Source organism: Saccostrea echinata, unplaced genomic scaffold, assembly GCF_033153115.1.
Source record: "Saccostrea echinata isolate AGI-Se365-2 ecotype Australia unplaced genomic scaffold, CSIRO_AGI_Sech_v1 ptg000086l, whole genome shotgun sequence".
Taxonomy (NCBI): Eukaryota; Metazoa; Mollusca; class Bivalvia; order Ostreida; family Ostreidae; genus Saccostrea; species Saccostrea echinata.
In genome coordinates this window covers 2,589,381-2,605,764 of record NW_026889835.1, presented here as the reverse complement: position 1 = coordinate 2,605,764, position 16,384 = coordinate 2,589,381, and the positions used below count along the sequence as shown (strand labels likewise).

Below are 16,384 nucleotides of genomic sequence, written 5' to 3'. Positions count from 1 at the left end.
CAACTTCTTTGGTGGCAAATACTGATATGACATACATGTCCCTTAACCATGACCTCTGGCTTGGCTATTTATGAAGTTTCCATTTCGTATAATTTAAAAGTCAGACAGGTAACCAGTTATACCAATGTTCCCTTTTTGAATTTTGTCATAAAACATCAACAAAATATGACAGATTATCATATTAAGCCATACATATGTAATTTAAGGTAATGATAAATAAAATTTTGCACAACATAAATTTTGTTCATAAGCAAAAATAAAATGCAAAATGCTTGATTGTTTTAAGTTTTTTATCTGCTGCAGTAGATTTTGTTTAACTCCTCATCTCTAATGGCAAAGACAAGAAACCAGGTGTATCAACTCATATATATGATAAATGGAATTTTGATTAAAGTTGGCAGATGACTTGTATAATTAATGTTCCCATTACATGATAAAAAGCCTAGCATGTTACATAATACTCACACAGGAGTATAAATTACAGATAGTCATCTTTCATAGCATGAAACCATAATTACTCATTTAGAATTTTTTACAGGTTAAGAAATATTATATATCATAATTTACCTTACGTTTGTCTAATGGCAATAACATTTCTAAGTACAAGAAAGCTATATGTTAATTAAAGCAAGACTTTTTAAATGACTTCCACATCCATAACCTGTCTGCATAATACATTTTAATTTTATTTCAAGAGTCTGTATCATCTTTAAGGATATCCGCTCCTCAGCCAGGAATGATAACTCTTAAAATAGGTATTTAAATTAAAAAAAGTCTCAGTGAAACTTGAAATTGAAATCTTTTCATACAACAATTTTCATTTCATGCATCTCAAAATTATTCAAGGTTCTTTAAAGTCTTGCTTAGAAATGGTCTTGTAAAAAGTTGACATTTGTACCCCAAAAAAGTACAAAAATAAATACATTTTCAGAGAAATCAAATTTCCTTAAATCTAGCCTTAGATACCAATGTTCATTAGCATGATATTAAATTAGAAGTGATCTATGATGATTCCTTGCAATGATAGCACAAGCTTTCTACATTATGTATTATATAAAAATTGAAACAGAAGAACTAAAGTACCATATAAGTATAAAAACATGCACTTTTCTGCAAATGCCTTGATACCTATAATTTTTTATCCAAAATATATTTGTTGAACAATTTTCAATTAGGAAAGGCAGAGTGGGTGCTTTTATTCGTGTTTCCTAAAAATATATTTGAGGTTTAATAATTTCTCATTTATGATATGAATAACTAAAATGATGAATTTTGAAGACATAACATGGGTAAATACACAATACTTTGAGAACAGAGCAACTTTTTTATGAGTATTTTCAAGTACTCAACTCCTGATTTTCAGAACCTGAGGATTGGACTACCTTAAAAGATAGTAAATGGTCAGTCATGATAATGTGTTCAATTTACTATACAAGGATTTAACTTAAAAAACACATGGTTGCAAAAAAGGTATTGTATGATAAGCATACAATTTGTTTTACTGGACAACATGGTATGATCAGTAAAAGTAATGCATGTTAACAAACATGGTTTCAACTCTCAGATTTGAGTGACGTCTATGTGTATATTGTATGTATTAAGACTGACCTTAAATCACAAAGGACATGAGTATGAATCAACACATAGGGAGACAGAAACCTTGACTTTGGATTTAAGTTCAGAAAGGTTGTGGTCATTCTCACTGAGGTAAGATAATCCTACTTACTCTTAACAAGACTCCCCAGAGCCTTAACAGTCACCTGGGTATAATACAACACTGTAAAGGGTCCATGAAATGATAAATATTTATATAATAACTCAAAATAGACCAAAACTCAAAAACAAGAAAAAAAAAGGATGATCAGGGATCAACAAAATAGTCTGGTAATCAGCAAGAATTTAAAAACTTGCCTGTATATACCAGTGCTATCTACACTCTATCACTACCACCTATCATGACAGTAGTGCTATAGCATAATGCACAATATTTGCACAGTACACCCAGACAAATCCCTATACCACTTTGGTCTCTCTTGGTCTTTGGACAATATTTGATGTACATATATAAGTTTTTCTTGTCTCATTTTCACTCCTCTATTTTTCACAAATCTACCTGACAATTGAAAACTTTGAAAGTACTTTTTAAATTACATACATTTTTTTGTATAATTCTTTTTTTAATCTACCTATCAATTACATTATTTACATTGATTTATTATCATAAGTGAATGAGTGAAAGGGAAATAACTTCTCTTATTCCCATACATGATCATTATAAAACCTCACCCTAACTCCAAATCCCCTTTCTCAGGGTTCATAAATTTCACAGTTTTGGAAGCAGTACTCTTTCTAAATCATAGTTTGTCTGAATACTCAAAAGTATAGAAAATTTTCAAGGAATTAATGCATTTTCACTATATGATCAATACAGCCCACCCTAATTCTAGAATCCCTATCTCAGGGGCCTTGATTTTTAACTTTTTTGGACACCCTTGCGTATCATCATCATGCACTTACAAGTAGTTTGTTAGCCTGATACCCATGAGTAGAAAAGATTTTCAAAGAATGCATTTTTACTCTTTGATCAAAAGAGCCCTGTCCTAACTCCAAAACCCCTTACCCAGGGGTCATGAATTTCACAACTTTCTAAGAGGCACCTTTGCTCATCATAACCCTGCACTTGGTTTGTCTGCTGAATACCAAGGAGCAGAGAAGAAGATATTCAATAATTTAGTGCATTTTCACTATATGTCCAATACAGCCCTGCCCTAGGACCAGAACCCCCTGACCCAGGGGCCACCAATCTTACAATTTTGAAAGGTGCACTCTTGCTGTTCATATTCATGCTGTCTGCCAAATATACAGGGAATGAAGAGAAGACTTTTGAAGAGTTTTGGTAGAGGGCTCAATGCTTATTACATTCATGCCAACAGTATGACTGTTTGATGTCCAGGAATAAAGGACTTTTTTAAAGATTGCATTAATTTTGATGGTTTTACCCCCAACCCCTCAACCCCAGGAGGACGTGAACTGTGGACTACAAAATTTTTATTCCTTTCTTCCATAGATGCTATAAGCCAAAATTGGTTGAAATGGTTTGAAGAAGAAGCTGACAATGTTCAAATGTTAATGCAGGATGGATGAGGAATGACAAAAACTGAAAGCAATAAGTTACCTGATTGACTTGGTTGATCTAAAAAAAAAAGCCCAAATATAAAATAATAATAAAAAAAAAATACCAAGGCAAAGAATTTCAATTTTTTTTTAATTTTCAGGAGATTCCTTTAACAAAGTTCTACATCAAATAATTATATCAGCTCAAAGACTGCATTTAAAAAAAAACAGATTTGTTCACACTGATCCGTTGCAATGATCATATCAGATCAGTTTGGTGACACACAAGAAATGATGAAACAATGGCATCTCAAACACAGCACTAAAATGTCCAGTCTTTCCACAGCCATACTATGAGATGATTCACTCATACTCCCTTCTCAGGCCCCTCTGTCAGTCACCTCTACCCTTGCCTGGCCTCTGCTGACCTCCACGACCCCCACCTCGACCACCTCCTCGGCTTCCAAAGGCACCTATAAAATAATTTTTTAAAAATTCTTTTTTTTTTAAACGAGCCTTTTTTTGAAAATATTTTTAAAACCCTCTGTGAAGGCATTTTCAATGACATTTTACACTAAAATGACCAAAATTAATTGTCATTCTTACATGTTGTAAAATAAACTTATTAATTTTTGAAACCTTCAATGCTGATTAATTGAGAGAATTAATTATTTTAGGGGGATTTTAATGAAATAAACAGAATTCTTACTCCTTTTTTCAAACTTGTCTTCTCTGAATAAAGAATAAAATCAACATAATAAACTTATAAATTTACTTTGCTAAATTTGCCAATGACAATAAACAACTTCTTTTCATCTGGGCACACTCTAAACATCCAAGTCAGAGATTACAGAGTACGAAACTGGTCACTGATCTCAGCGATACAGCACAAATATTTCCCAAGAATGCAGGTATTTCTTCAAAGTGGGTCAAGTTTGGATATCTTTTATTTCAGTGCTCAAGCTTTAATTAGATAGAAGAGCTCTGATAATCAGCTAATTATCTGGAATTTGATGAATTCATTTGATACAAATATTACACATTTTGAATTGCTAATTAATTTTGATGATCAGATGAATTGTGAGATGGGGTTGAAAACTGTCATATATGTCCTTTTCCTCTAATGCTTTGCATTTTGCCGATTGCTAATTGATGATAAAACATCTGAACTATTTCAAATGATTTCCATGCTTTAAAACAAAATTCCAAAAATTCTTTGCCTTTCCTCTTTAAAGAAACCACTGAAAAGAACAAAATTATTTTTTTCACAGAAATGGATCACTACGATGTTAAGTATTTTAATAAACAAATTACAATTTGTATTTTTATGCTGAACTTCAAAGGTGCAGCAGTCAAAAATAGCATCTTATGTATGAACTAGGTACGTCAAGTACCCAGAAATACAATGATGTCATTCAGGTATAAGGATAGGAAATACAGCTAGATAAATTCTGATACTGGAGATAAAATTTCATTTTAGTCACAACTTTCTTGAAAAACCCTCAGAGCATTCTTGAGGCATCTCTGAAACCCTGTTTTAGCAAAGCAGAGTACAATAGGCAGAACAGATGAAGGGGCACTGATAAGTAAAACTTTTCTTTCTTCATGTAGATTAGTCAGGACTTTTAGGACATGCTCTTGCACCATTTTAGTCAAGCCTTTGAAGCTCACCATCTACACAGTCTACCATGCTCTCTCTATCTACGACAGGGATCTCAAGATGTAAGATGTTTTGGGACATGTGTTTCCACACTTAATGGGGGGCATCCCCATGTCTACTGATTTTCGTCATTTTGATAACTTAAAGCAAACCCGATTTATTATTCATGCAGTACCTGGATGATAGAAAAAGTAAAGTTGGCGTAAACTTTAAATAATCCCCGTTTTGTATGAAGATTTTTTATCTTAATTTTTTTAAACTTAATAGGGTGAAAATAGTCTGTTGATTAAAATTTGATCAGATATAATTCTGAAGGTGAAAAATCATCCTTTGATGTGAAGTTTATGAACTACACCATGTTTAGCAGATTGCTGATTAAGGCGATAAGGGCCTTAGTTTACGTAAAATGCCCAAAACTTTTTTGAACAACTATGAATTATTCAGTTTTTCAAATAGACTCATATGCATTTTATTGGTCATATTTGAATTAAGATATATTATCATTAAGTATAAATAAGATTTAGTAACCCAAAAATTGAGGGAACCATGATGAATCTCTATTGAAAAACAGATATCAAAGTTTTTCTCTTGTGTTATACTGTCAAAAAGATGGTTCCAAATGAAGACCTGATTAAATCTGCATGTATATAATAGAAAGCAAACTGAAATCTAATATGTTCCTGTCATTAAAATTTTTGTTAAATTATAAGTTGGTTGTTTCCTCACAACAAACTATTTGATCTGCTTAAAACTCATTTCCCTGAATTCTTTTTAAATTTTCATTTAAAACTCTCATGTGTCTTTCTCCAATTTATCCTCCATCTTTGGAAAAAAAGATACAATCTACATTTAGATCTTGTTTGATTATAAATATACATTGCGGGTAAAGAATAATGACTTTGTATAGTTCAAATCTTGGTACTATGAAATTAAGAGTGTATAATTATAGGTTTTTGACCTGTGTACAAGCTTTTTATATAATAGATGTTGGATAAAGAAGAATTGTTTACTCTACATTGATAAGATTTATCTATTATATTTCTTTTACCTAAAATGTCCATAAAATATGCAGGATTACCAGAGCTTACTCATATAACAGACATTTTGACAGTAACAAGTAAAGGGTACTTTCTCAGGTTATCATTGAAATTAAGAGCATTGTTTACCAGAAAGCCCTGAATCACAATTTTAGAGAGTAAACATGCCTCTAAATATTTAGAAGAACAGCAAATGTGTTTGTTGGACACCTGACAAAACACAATACGGAGGAATGACAATACTGCCGTAAAATTACTGCCACAATCATTCCCCCACATAAATGTTAAGAATGCTTGGGTTACCCTCCTTGGATACGCTCGTAGATTCTGTAATTAGTTCTATGGTATGTAGGAAAGCTCTACATTTTACAGATGTAAAGTTTTTTTTTTTTTTTTTTCTAAAATTACATGTATGTGTCACAGATTTATGAATTAAAGACCACATTCTTTGTGAACGATAAAGGTTGATTATCTCAGCAAGTTGTGTAATTATAGAGCAAAATTGAAATCAAATTGAATGTTGTATTTAAATATTCTCTGTTTTTGATAACATATATGACATTTATCACTACTATCAATGGTATCTTGCTAACAAAAACAATTTTTTTTTTTCTATTTTAGAAAAATATACTCACATGGTACATTAGCCAGGTTGTTGGTTAAAAGGGGAGTAACTCCTGAATGCCATTAAATGTTTAAATGTAAGCCTCGCCCTCTTTCACGTTTTCTTACCCTCGCCCAAATATCGTTTATATTTCAAGACAGTAACCATGTATTTTGTTTATCCTGCAATGAATTTTTACATCAGAACTCCAAAACGAGCTATTTTCAACCGATTTAGGTACATTTCTGCAGTTGAAACTAAGACGACACGGTGTAAACATTGCAATGTGTATACATGACGTCACAATGCTTTTAGAACGTCGTAATACATGCACAAGGCTTTATTAGGGCATTGACCAAATAAAGCTTTGGTTTATTAGGTTACCTTTATTAGGTCAATGCAAGGGGTACTAGTAGTTGCAGGATAAATACAGTAGGGATGCCAGCTAGTATTCCTATACTCAACTATTGCTTGGTTATACAATCTATTAACTAAATATTCTTTACTTGTTTACTCATTAATTATAGAATAGTTATTCTAAATTCAAGTTGATAAATTGAGAGTATGTTTTTCTTTAGATTATCTATTGGTGTCAAAGATTAGACCCTCCTCTGATGTGGGTCAAATTGTCTTTTTTTTTTAAACAGGAATAATTACATACTTCATTAATAAGCATAAGCAATTGGGAAGATACAGTACCTGGCCATACATGTAAGTGAGTCATAATTTTATTTTTCTACTATATATTTCATTGAAAAATGCATTTTTCTAAAATACTATTGCAGTGTTCTTTGTTGCTCAATTTTTTGACTAAAACACCATAAAATGTAGAATTTTTTATGCAGTTTCTTCACATACTTCATAATAAATTTATCTGTAGGCATTGCTGTGATATTACATGTCAAATGCAAAATAAAAATTTTAAGACTCTGAGAAGATGGGCGAACAAGGCGAGCAAAGTGCCTACAGTGCGACAAATATGAAGATGAAAAATTAAATCTCAATTATACCTAAATTCTCTTTGATATTTAATCTAACATTAAAGTATACTTTATGTACAATCTCCACAATTTGCAAAAATCTCACAAAAATTGAAATTATCTGCCTATGAAATAGCATACACACACTAAAGAGGGTAAAAAGGACCATTTTCTCATACTATAACACAACTTTTCAACATGAGAGGGTCTTTGCTCCATTTTTTTGAAAGTTTATTCTCAAAGTTTGTGTAAAAATATACATTTATTGGTTAACAAAAACATGGAGCAAAGATCCACTATACCTTAAAAATACACTTTTATGACACAACATTCCCATATTTCATTAATACTTGAAGTCAATTTAGTCAAGGGTCATATCACAAACAAGATTTAAATGCCACTATTCATCATGAGCTGTGTAGCGTAGTGGTTAGCATGTCAGTCTCGAAGGAAAATGATACTCGGGATTTTTATTGCTAGGGTTCGAACCCCACGAATACCACATAATCTTTTTAATAACGAAATAATTTTTGTCGAAAAAAATTTCCTCAAAAAAGTTTTCTTTATCATAATTTCATAAATTTCAATAATAAAAACTTTTAAATATTACTCTAAATGCTAAATTCACGAATTGAATAAGATTTTTACATATCTAAAGCTATAGGCTTTCTGCACGCCTTCTTCACCCATCTCCTTTGTTAAGAAATCAGTAATTTGAGGTTAGAAATGTTTGTCTTGACAATTTCATTAATTATTCTAAATGATTTGTCCATCATTTTGTTGAGCATTTTAAGACAAGAAAATTTGAACAATTCTGCATGATTCAGTGAAAAAATCATGGAAATTAAGCTAAAATTGACCTCACAATAAGTTTTTATTAGAAATGAATTTTTAAATGGTCACAGCTAGCACTTAGCATCAAACAGTTGCCATTATTTACCTGTATTTCCTTCATGGAGTTCTACTCAGTAGTGAGTACTATCTCAATGTGATAAAAATTGAATGAATTTTGCAATTTACGCTGGTCGGTGATATGTTTTTGATGTTATGAAAATTGTTCATACAGAAACAAATATTATACATGGAGCTTGCACTGAAATGTGAAAACATACATATTTGTTCTGTGCATCTTTTAATATCTTGACCAGTGGTTGTTTTTAATCTGTGTTTTATCCAGTGCTAATTGTTTTACATCAATATTTTTTATCCAGTGTTTAATAAGACTTATTCTGCTTAAAATCTTACTTCAACCTTCCCATGGTAAGCATTGGGCAACAGCTTTTATTTGGCTAACGAAGAGGTACATAAAAATAAGTCGCAGAAAAGCAAAAAATACATTTGTGGAAAAGCAGTATTACTTGTCATGGAAAAGCAGGATTTATTTCACAGAAAAGCACTGTCAAATCGCGGAAAAGTAAAACTGCATGTGTTTTTAATGTCTATCTAGATCTAACATGAATGAATTTTATGATTGGATTTGTTGTTTGCACAAAATTGCATATTTAATACTTATTGTATATTTTTAATGTTTTAAAATCAATAAATTTAATTAAACTTTAACTGTTAACTAGTTGTGGGGCAATAATTAAACTTGAGTTAGACACATTTTTATAGCTTCCAGTGACATATCAATTACATGTAGTGTCTGCTCCATCGTACCCAAAACAAACCCTGGCCTAGAAATTCTTATGATAAATCTGTATACCAAATTTCATTTCAGTATTTGCAACCTTTGCAAAGAAAATGAACGGAAACTGTTGGTGGACATACAGACAGACCGACAGACAGCAGCAAAGCAATATGCCCTCCCTTCTTCGAAGGGGGACATGAATATACAGAAAAAAATTATTCTAATTTAGACACATGTACTTCTACTATTTTTTTATAGTTACCGGGTATACACTTACAATGTAATTTATGGTTACCTTAATTGTATCATTGATGTATACACATCTTACAGACACATGTTTCTGAACATTCTGCCCCTTCCATACTTTTATTTATTTGACTTAATTACAATCTCAGAACAATTCTGGTGCATGTACCGACAAGACTAGAATCCATGTTTTGAATTCTTTGTCCTACTATAACAAGGTGGTGAAAATTTTCATTTTAAATATACAGACCTCTACCTCCTCTTCCACCCCTTTGAGGGCCTCCTCTACCCCTCATCTCCCCTCTGCCCTTTGACTTCTGGATAACCTCCTCCTTGACCATATCAATGACTTCATCAGGTATTCGTAAGTACTTAATTGTGCTGCCTCTGATGTAACATTCTGGCATCCTCCAAAACCGATCACCATCCTGTCACACAAAACAATAATCTCTAACAACACTGTCATTATCTTTATTATTTTTTAAAGTATCATTAAATCTAAATGCAGGATTTTTCTTTCAAAGAGTTTGACAGAAAACCATCAGAACACAACAGACCTGCAATTTTGATGTGCTTATGACATTATATTCCACTTGCATTAAAGCAGCTTAACCCTTAAAATTGTATTTAATTCAACACAAACTGACTTGTCCTCCATAATTCAGGGTTGTAAATAACATTTAAAACCTTAGGGGTCGTGCGTGCCCCCAATTTTGCAAGATTTAGTAGCCTAGCCAACATTGATATTTTGGGGCTCATGATTTTCTGTCCACTTAGTAAAAAAAAAATCTTCAACTTTTCATATCTCAATTTCTGAGAAGTATACTTGCTGTCCACAGATTTCAAATCTGGCACTCGATTTCCTTCACTTTGAAACCTCACAGTCATAATGTTGACAAAATAAATGTTTAGAAAATTTTGTATTTAGGAAACAGTGAAAACAAAAGTGCATTTACATGTAATAGTAGAAACAAACCATGGATGGGTTCTGTAAAAGCTCCAGTAAAATTCTTACTTGTCTTGTGGATGCTAACATCCTCAAGTTAGAGTTCATCATTCACAGAACAGTTAATCAAAGATTACAGAGCTCACCTCAACGAATGTTATCTTTAAGTAAGGCAAAGTCCCACACTAAACTAATAATCTAGTACTGTACATCCCTAAATGCAACATTTATGCAATTTTGGTCTGATAGGGCTTGCAGTTACTTGGGAATAACTCGTTCTAAAAACTTTACACAAGTCATTCATCCAGAAAATTAGGTTAAATCAAGCATATTTATCAAGCTTTAGAGTGTTCATCCCTTGATGCATCATCTATGCAAGTTTGGTCTAGGTAGGGCTCAAAGTTACGCTGATATGAGTCTGCTCCAAAAACATAGCAGTAGTGTGCATCCTTTGATGTACTTAGTATCATCCATACAGGTTTGTTCAACATAAGGCTAATAGTAACTTAAGAAATAATTCCTGCGTTGGGCTCAGTTTCTATCTGGCAGCAAAATCTCTCAACTATTGGTGTATATTCTCCAACAATTCCAACGATGAGGGAATTATTTCTATTCTGCTATTAGAATATTTAAAGTTCTATACAGAGAAATGCAGAAGCTAGATTTGGATGTCATCAGAAGTGTCTTTTGATGTCACAATAGAATGCTACTCCTCGTTCATTTGTATCACAAGCATTAGAAAAAGGGCAATGTAATCTGAACTCAAAGAAAATTTTTTCCCAACAATTTCCGTCACAATACCTCTATCCATTTCCTAGTGAATACAGTCAAAATAAGAGGAATCCAATTTAAATTTATTGATAATTTGTTTATGACATTTGTGATTTATTAGAGAATAATGGCCACAGCATATCTTTGATCTCTGTGATAACCATAGTAGAATTTAGAATGAACCTGCTCCAAAAACTTTAACCTCGTCACTCATCTGGGAAATGTAGTTAAGATCCAGTAGTGTGCATCTTTAGATGTATCATCCATATGTAGTTACTTGGAACTGAGATCTGCTCCAGAAACTTTAACCTGGTTACTCATCCGGAAAAATGTAGGTCAGATCCAGCAACCGAAGCAAGTCCAGTAGTGCGTATCCTTAGATGTATCATCCATGCAAGTTTGGTCAATATTACAGTTACTTGGAAATGAGACCTGCTCCAAAAACTTTAACCTGCTCTAAAAACACTAAACTGGTCATTCTTCAGCTGAAATTGCAGCATCTGAAACCTTGACTGGTACAATAAATCATACTAGAAGCATAGACCATGCATCTCTGATTAATATAGGGCATAGAAGTACTTGAAAAGAAATTTGCTCCAAAAACTTTAACCTGGTATGCCGATGCCGAAGGTATTACATAACCTCCTCCCAACTTCATAGAGGTGAGCTAAAAATGACTCGCTTTTGCATTGGGCAAGTGCAACCCTGATAATTGTTAAAGATATAAAGACAATCACCTACCCTGGATGTACAAATGACCTCCCTTAAATTGATATTCATCCAATTATCACAGCTCACTAGATGTCCATTATAGGTTTCTCCATTCTTTAACTCAACAAGCTGAAAAAGAATAACTGTAAAAACTTAATCACTGGAAATGTTAGGAATATTTTCATTTGTATAATAAGAAGTATTGTCAAATTGATCAATTTGTAGTAGCCCGGTACTTGAGTACTTGGTCATTTTTCAAGAAAAAAGATCAAAATTAAAATTTTCTATCTTTGCTATTGTTTAATGTTCTTTGTCATTGCTTAAATTTCAGGAACTAATACCAATGTTGATTAAGTGAGGAGTGAAAAGAAAAAAATCCAAATTATTTTCATAAATTCAAATTTGTAATAAGGGGATATCAATATCAGATCACATACAAGCATGTCAGTTATGTGACTTGCATTATAGCATGAGATTCAAGGAGTATTTATAAAGTTTAAAACAGCTGGGTTTTTTTTTTCGCTGTTATTTGGATGTCACTTCGATATGTACATGATTTAACATATTGTTTGTCTCTCCCACACAAGTTAATTCAGCTTCACATAGTTTACATTTTATAGATTATGAATTGCTGATTTGTTGAAATATTTCCAGACTTATATTATTAGAAGAGGGAAGCATTTTTGCTACTGATAGATGTACTAATAAAAGCAAGTCAACTGGGAATACTTTTTTAATTGAATTAATTTGAACTGTGAATTTCAATCATGACCTGTCCCTGGCTATAAACAAAATGGACTGCCACTGAACAAGGTGCTATGGGAAATTTGAAAATGATTATTAATTGTTGTCTAAACATGACAGGCTTGGGGTCTTAAAAATCCATGCTAGATAAGGGTACGATGAACTCTGAAATTAGAATGTGCTTGACAAATACTGATGAAAATCAAGAAATTTTACATGATTTTCTTTCTTCCCCAAGTACTTGAATACAGATTTTAGTGTTTGATACTTAGACCTTTTGACGAGTACTCGAGTAACAGTTTACTCAATAATAAGCCTTATAATGAGATTTTTATATCTATTGTTCTCTTACACATATCTTGCCCATAAAAGAAATTATCATCATGAGAATAGTTCTGAGGTCTGAGCATTGCAAGCTACCTAACAATGTGATAATATCACAATATGGTCATGTGTTACAACAATTACAATACATCCGTCAATAATTGAATAAACTAATATCTTTACATATTTTTATGTTGCTAACCTCCACAGTAGTAGAAAAATCAAAAGAATATCCTAACACTGCTCACAAAAAATTATTATCGGTCAATTCACAGTCTCAAAATTTGATTCTTCTAGATCTACCTTGTTTCCACCATTTTGGAACATGACAATTTGTTAGGTCGTATGCACATTTTTTATAATAAGTAAGACAATGAGTATTAACTTGTACAGTATCATGTATATATATATTATTATAACAGTAACTTGATCCGAAGAGTCGTATCACGTCAAGTTGACAGGCGCGGATCATCAGATCAAACGAGACGCGAAGCGTAGAGTTTGATCTGATGATCTGCGCCTGTCAACGAGACGTGATATGACTCTTCGGATCAAGTTACTGTTATAATGATAAATTTATTATATACCCCTTTCCAACTAGCAAAATATAATAAAAGGAAACTTTTTGGATCAATTACATATCTTTTATTCATTAAACAAACCACTTTGTCAAGGAACTTTTTGATGCGCGAGAATAAAAACGTCATTTATCTGTGTACTACGTCATCAGTTTCAGAGAGTGGTGATATGGATTCAGAAAACCACAGTGTGGTGATCCGGAACGTCGGATCACACCGTCACGTGATTGTGTGAATTCAACAGTAAAACTGAGTGACAAACAGTTGGGTATATAATAAATCTGTATCTCACAATGGGATATGCATACTGTGAGCTCTTGTGATCAATACAATTGTTGTATTGCTTTAACTTAACACCTCTAATACTTCCATATATTTCTCCCCTGTCTTGCAGCATAAGAGCAGTGTCTTACCATTGGATGATTGACAGCTGTTCGTAACAAAGACAGTGGTAACTGAAAAGAAAAGTTTTACAAAAAATTAGAAATGTTAGAAAGGGAAAGACTAAAGTGCAAGAGTGACATTATTTGTCAATTACTAACTGAAGCCTAAATACACATAGTATAAGTGAATAAAAAGCAAATGGTAAGTCTATATGAATATTTAGTGTACATACAATGCGAAACTTAATGTTCATATAAACCCTTTAAGAATCATACTACATCATATGGAATATAGTCTGTCCCATGGTGCAATCATAATTGCTTTTTGCATTTTATCACAAAATGCATAAGTACCTGGGCTTTCAAACAGGTTTCCGGCAATAGACCATTCCCCCAGCCCCTTAAATTTCTACCTTTGATAGGACCCCTTGAGTTCAACTAGTATATCAACACACCAGCAAATTCAAAGTCTACATGAATATGACATTGCGGAAATGGCCACCACTTTGAAAAAGGAATCCATCATTAATCATGATTTTTTGTTGCTCGCTGTCAGTTTTGTATTCAGGTAGTACACATTCAAAAACAATTTATATGTCACACTTGCATAATCTCTGGAAAAACTGACAATTCTATCATGTCCTTGAAAGCAATGACCAAAATTCCATATACTTTGTAAAATCCATGTCAAACTTGTTTGTTTCAGTAAAATTTTTTTTTATATCTTTACAAAATGTGGCGAAAGCGCTCATGTAGGACAGACTACAGTATAAGATCCAAGCACTTGACAGACTGTTCTTAAAGAGAATAAGAATCGTCAATTTTATTAGCAAACATAAAACAGAGTCAAAATAAGCAAAATCCTAGCTTATTTTGACTTTATTTCATATGATAAAATTGCCGACTGCTGTGAAAGGAGTAATCTAAATGTTTATCTTTTTCTCTATGAATTGTTTTTTGCTAAAATTCACAAATTTTTGTTCAGATTTCATAAATTGCAGATATGTACTAAAATCTCCTTAAAAAGGGGTAGTTTATTCGCTTTTAAATATTATGAAAACCCTGGCTTACCATGTTTTTTTATTTTACCGATTTACGACTCAAAAATGAAACTAGAACCGGAAGTTATGCCAATGATATGGCATTCATTAAATGATTCGGATGCAACCCACTTTCGGAGTCCTAGTTGTTGAAATGCAATTATTTATAGCATATTGTAACTGTCTTGTGGGTATGTTCTGTCTTGTCTGTCCATCGTGCAAAAAAGTTTTAAATTTTTGAATTAATTCAAGTTAAAGCCGAGTTTAAATTTAACGAGGTTGGATCCTGATATTTAAAGTCTTAAACTTTTTTGTCAAGTATATTTTTAGTTTCTACACACATAGCTTAATTAAAAATCAAAACCATAAATGGGGGTCAATATGCTTCTTTTGGCGCTAGAGTACATTTAATATGGCCTTTTTGCACTGAAATTTGACTTTTTGTGTCTTAATCAAAAATCACATCTTTGACGTTTTCCCTCCAATGATTTTATCCAAATAAATCATGGGACAAAATAAATTATTAGTATATTTTAAAAAAAGACACTTTAAAATTGTGACTAAGAAAGAGTTTCAAATTGCTTCGCATAATCAATTATTTGACCTTTCTGCACTCAAAAAATGTGATTTTTCTGTCATTAGAAATTTAACAAGCAAGAAAATTATTTTAAAGTCTTAAGCTTTTGCTGACCTTAGGCAGATTGATCAAAGTTATCTTATATATTCAGAAAAGAAAAACAAAAGTGGGGGACTATGATGTAAATTTTTAGATATTACTAAAAAAGTATTAATTTTATGTTAAAATTGGCTAATTTTTTTCCTGGACTTTTAGAATATATTTACTATATTTGTCACATTATAATGAAAGAATTCATAAGAAATAATTTAATAGGTATTTCAGAACAAGCATAAAACATTTCACTGCAAAAACAGTTCTGTGTGCAACCAGCATGGAAAAATAGGAATCTAAACTTAACAGTACTGTATATATTTCAAAAGGGAAAAATTGATCATTTTCTCCTAAAAAAAACCTTCCGGCACAAAATATAGTTCCTGGCTAAATCCTATCTGAATGGAATTTAATAGCGTTTTTTTTCATTGGACATAGTTTAATTTGCATTGTAGAATCCAGATTTAATATTTGAACTTAAAAAATGATTCAGAATTTTATAAATAAAGGTCCAGACCAAAATCTGCCCAAAAGCTCATGATCGAACCTCCTTAATAAAATTTTGAGATAAGTAGGTCAAACTTCTAGGTCAAGGACATAAAGTAAAAATGATAGTTCTTTCTGAAAGGTGTTGTCACAGGTACATGTAACGTACTTATTGAATATGAAAGTCCGATCTTCTATTATTCAAAAGTTACTACCAAGGTTTAAAAAAAATATGAAAGTACTGTGAGTTAAACTTCAAGGACATGGCCATGAAGTCAAAACTACATGTATAGTACGTTCGGAAAGGTCTTGTAAAGGGTAATTCACATGTTAAATATAAATGCCTCATCTTTTCTCATTCAAGTTATCACCATTGTTAAAATTTAACATTTGAAAAGGTCAGACTTCAGGGTCAACTGGTCGAGGCTGTGAGTTAAAAAGTCATAATTTATTTGGAAAG

General features: G+C 32.1%; 1 protein-coding gene across 2 annotated transcripts in view; it reads right to left on the bottom strand.

Annotated features, from left to right (window-relative positions):
* Nucleotides 1-3,247: 3,247 nt before the first annotated feature.
* Nucleotides 3,248-16,384, bottom strand: part of LOC133177121 (U6 snRNA-associated Sm-like protein LSm4) — a 72,324-nt gene continuing 59,187 nt past the window's right edge. The window contains exons 1-5 of one of the 2 annotated variants that reach the window (XM_061312219.1): nucleotides 14,800-14,820; nucleotides 13,759-13,800; nucleotides 11,730-11,828; nucleotides 9,522-9,699; nucleotides 3,248-3,587 (exon numbers count right to left, since the gene is read on the bottom strand). In XM_061312219.1, coding sequence (XP_061168203.1) covers nucleotides 3,508-3,587; nucleotides 9,522-9,699; nucleotides 11,730-11,828; nucleotides 13,759-13,800; nucleotides 14,800-14,802 — 402 coding nt within the window. In that variant the 5' untranslated portion in view covers nucleotides 14,803-14,820 and the 3' untranslated portion in view covers nucleotides 3,248-3,507. Of the gene's footprint in view, nucleotides 3,588-9,521; nucleotides 9,700-11,729; nucleotides 11,829-13,758; nucleotides 13,801-14,799; nucleotides 14,821-16,384 lie in introns of those variants that run through there. The other variant, XM_061312220.1, reaches the window with a different exon arrangement.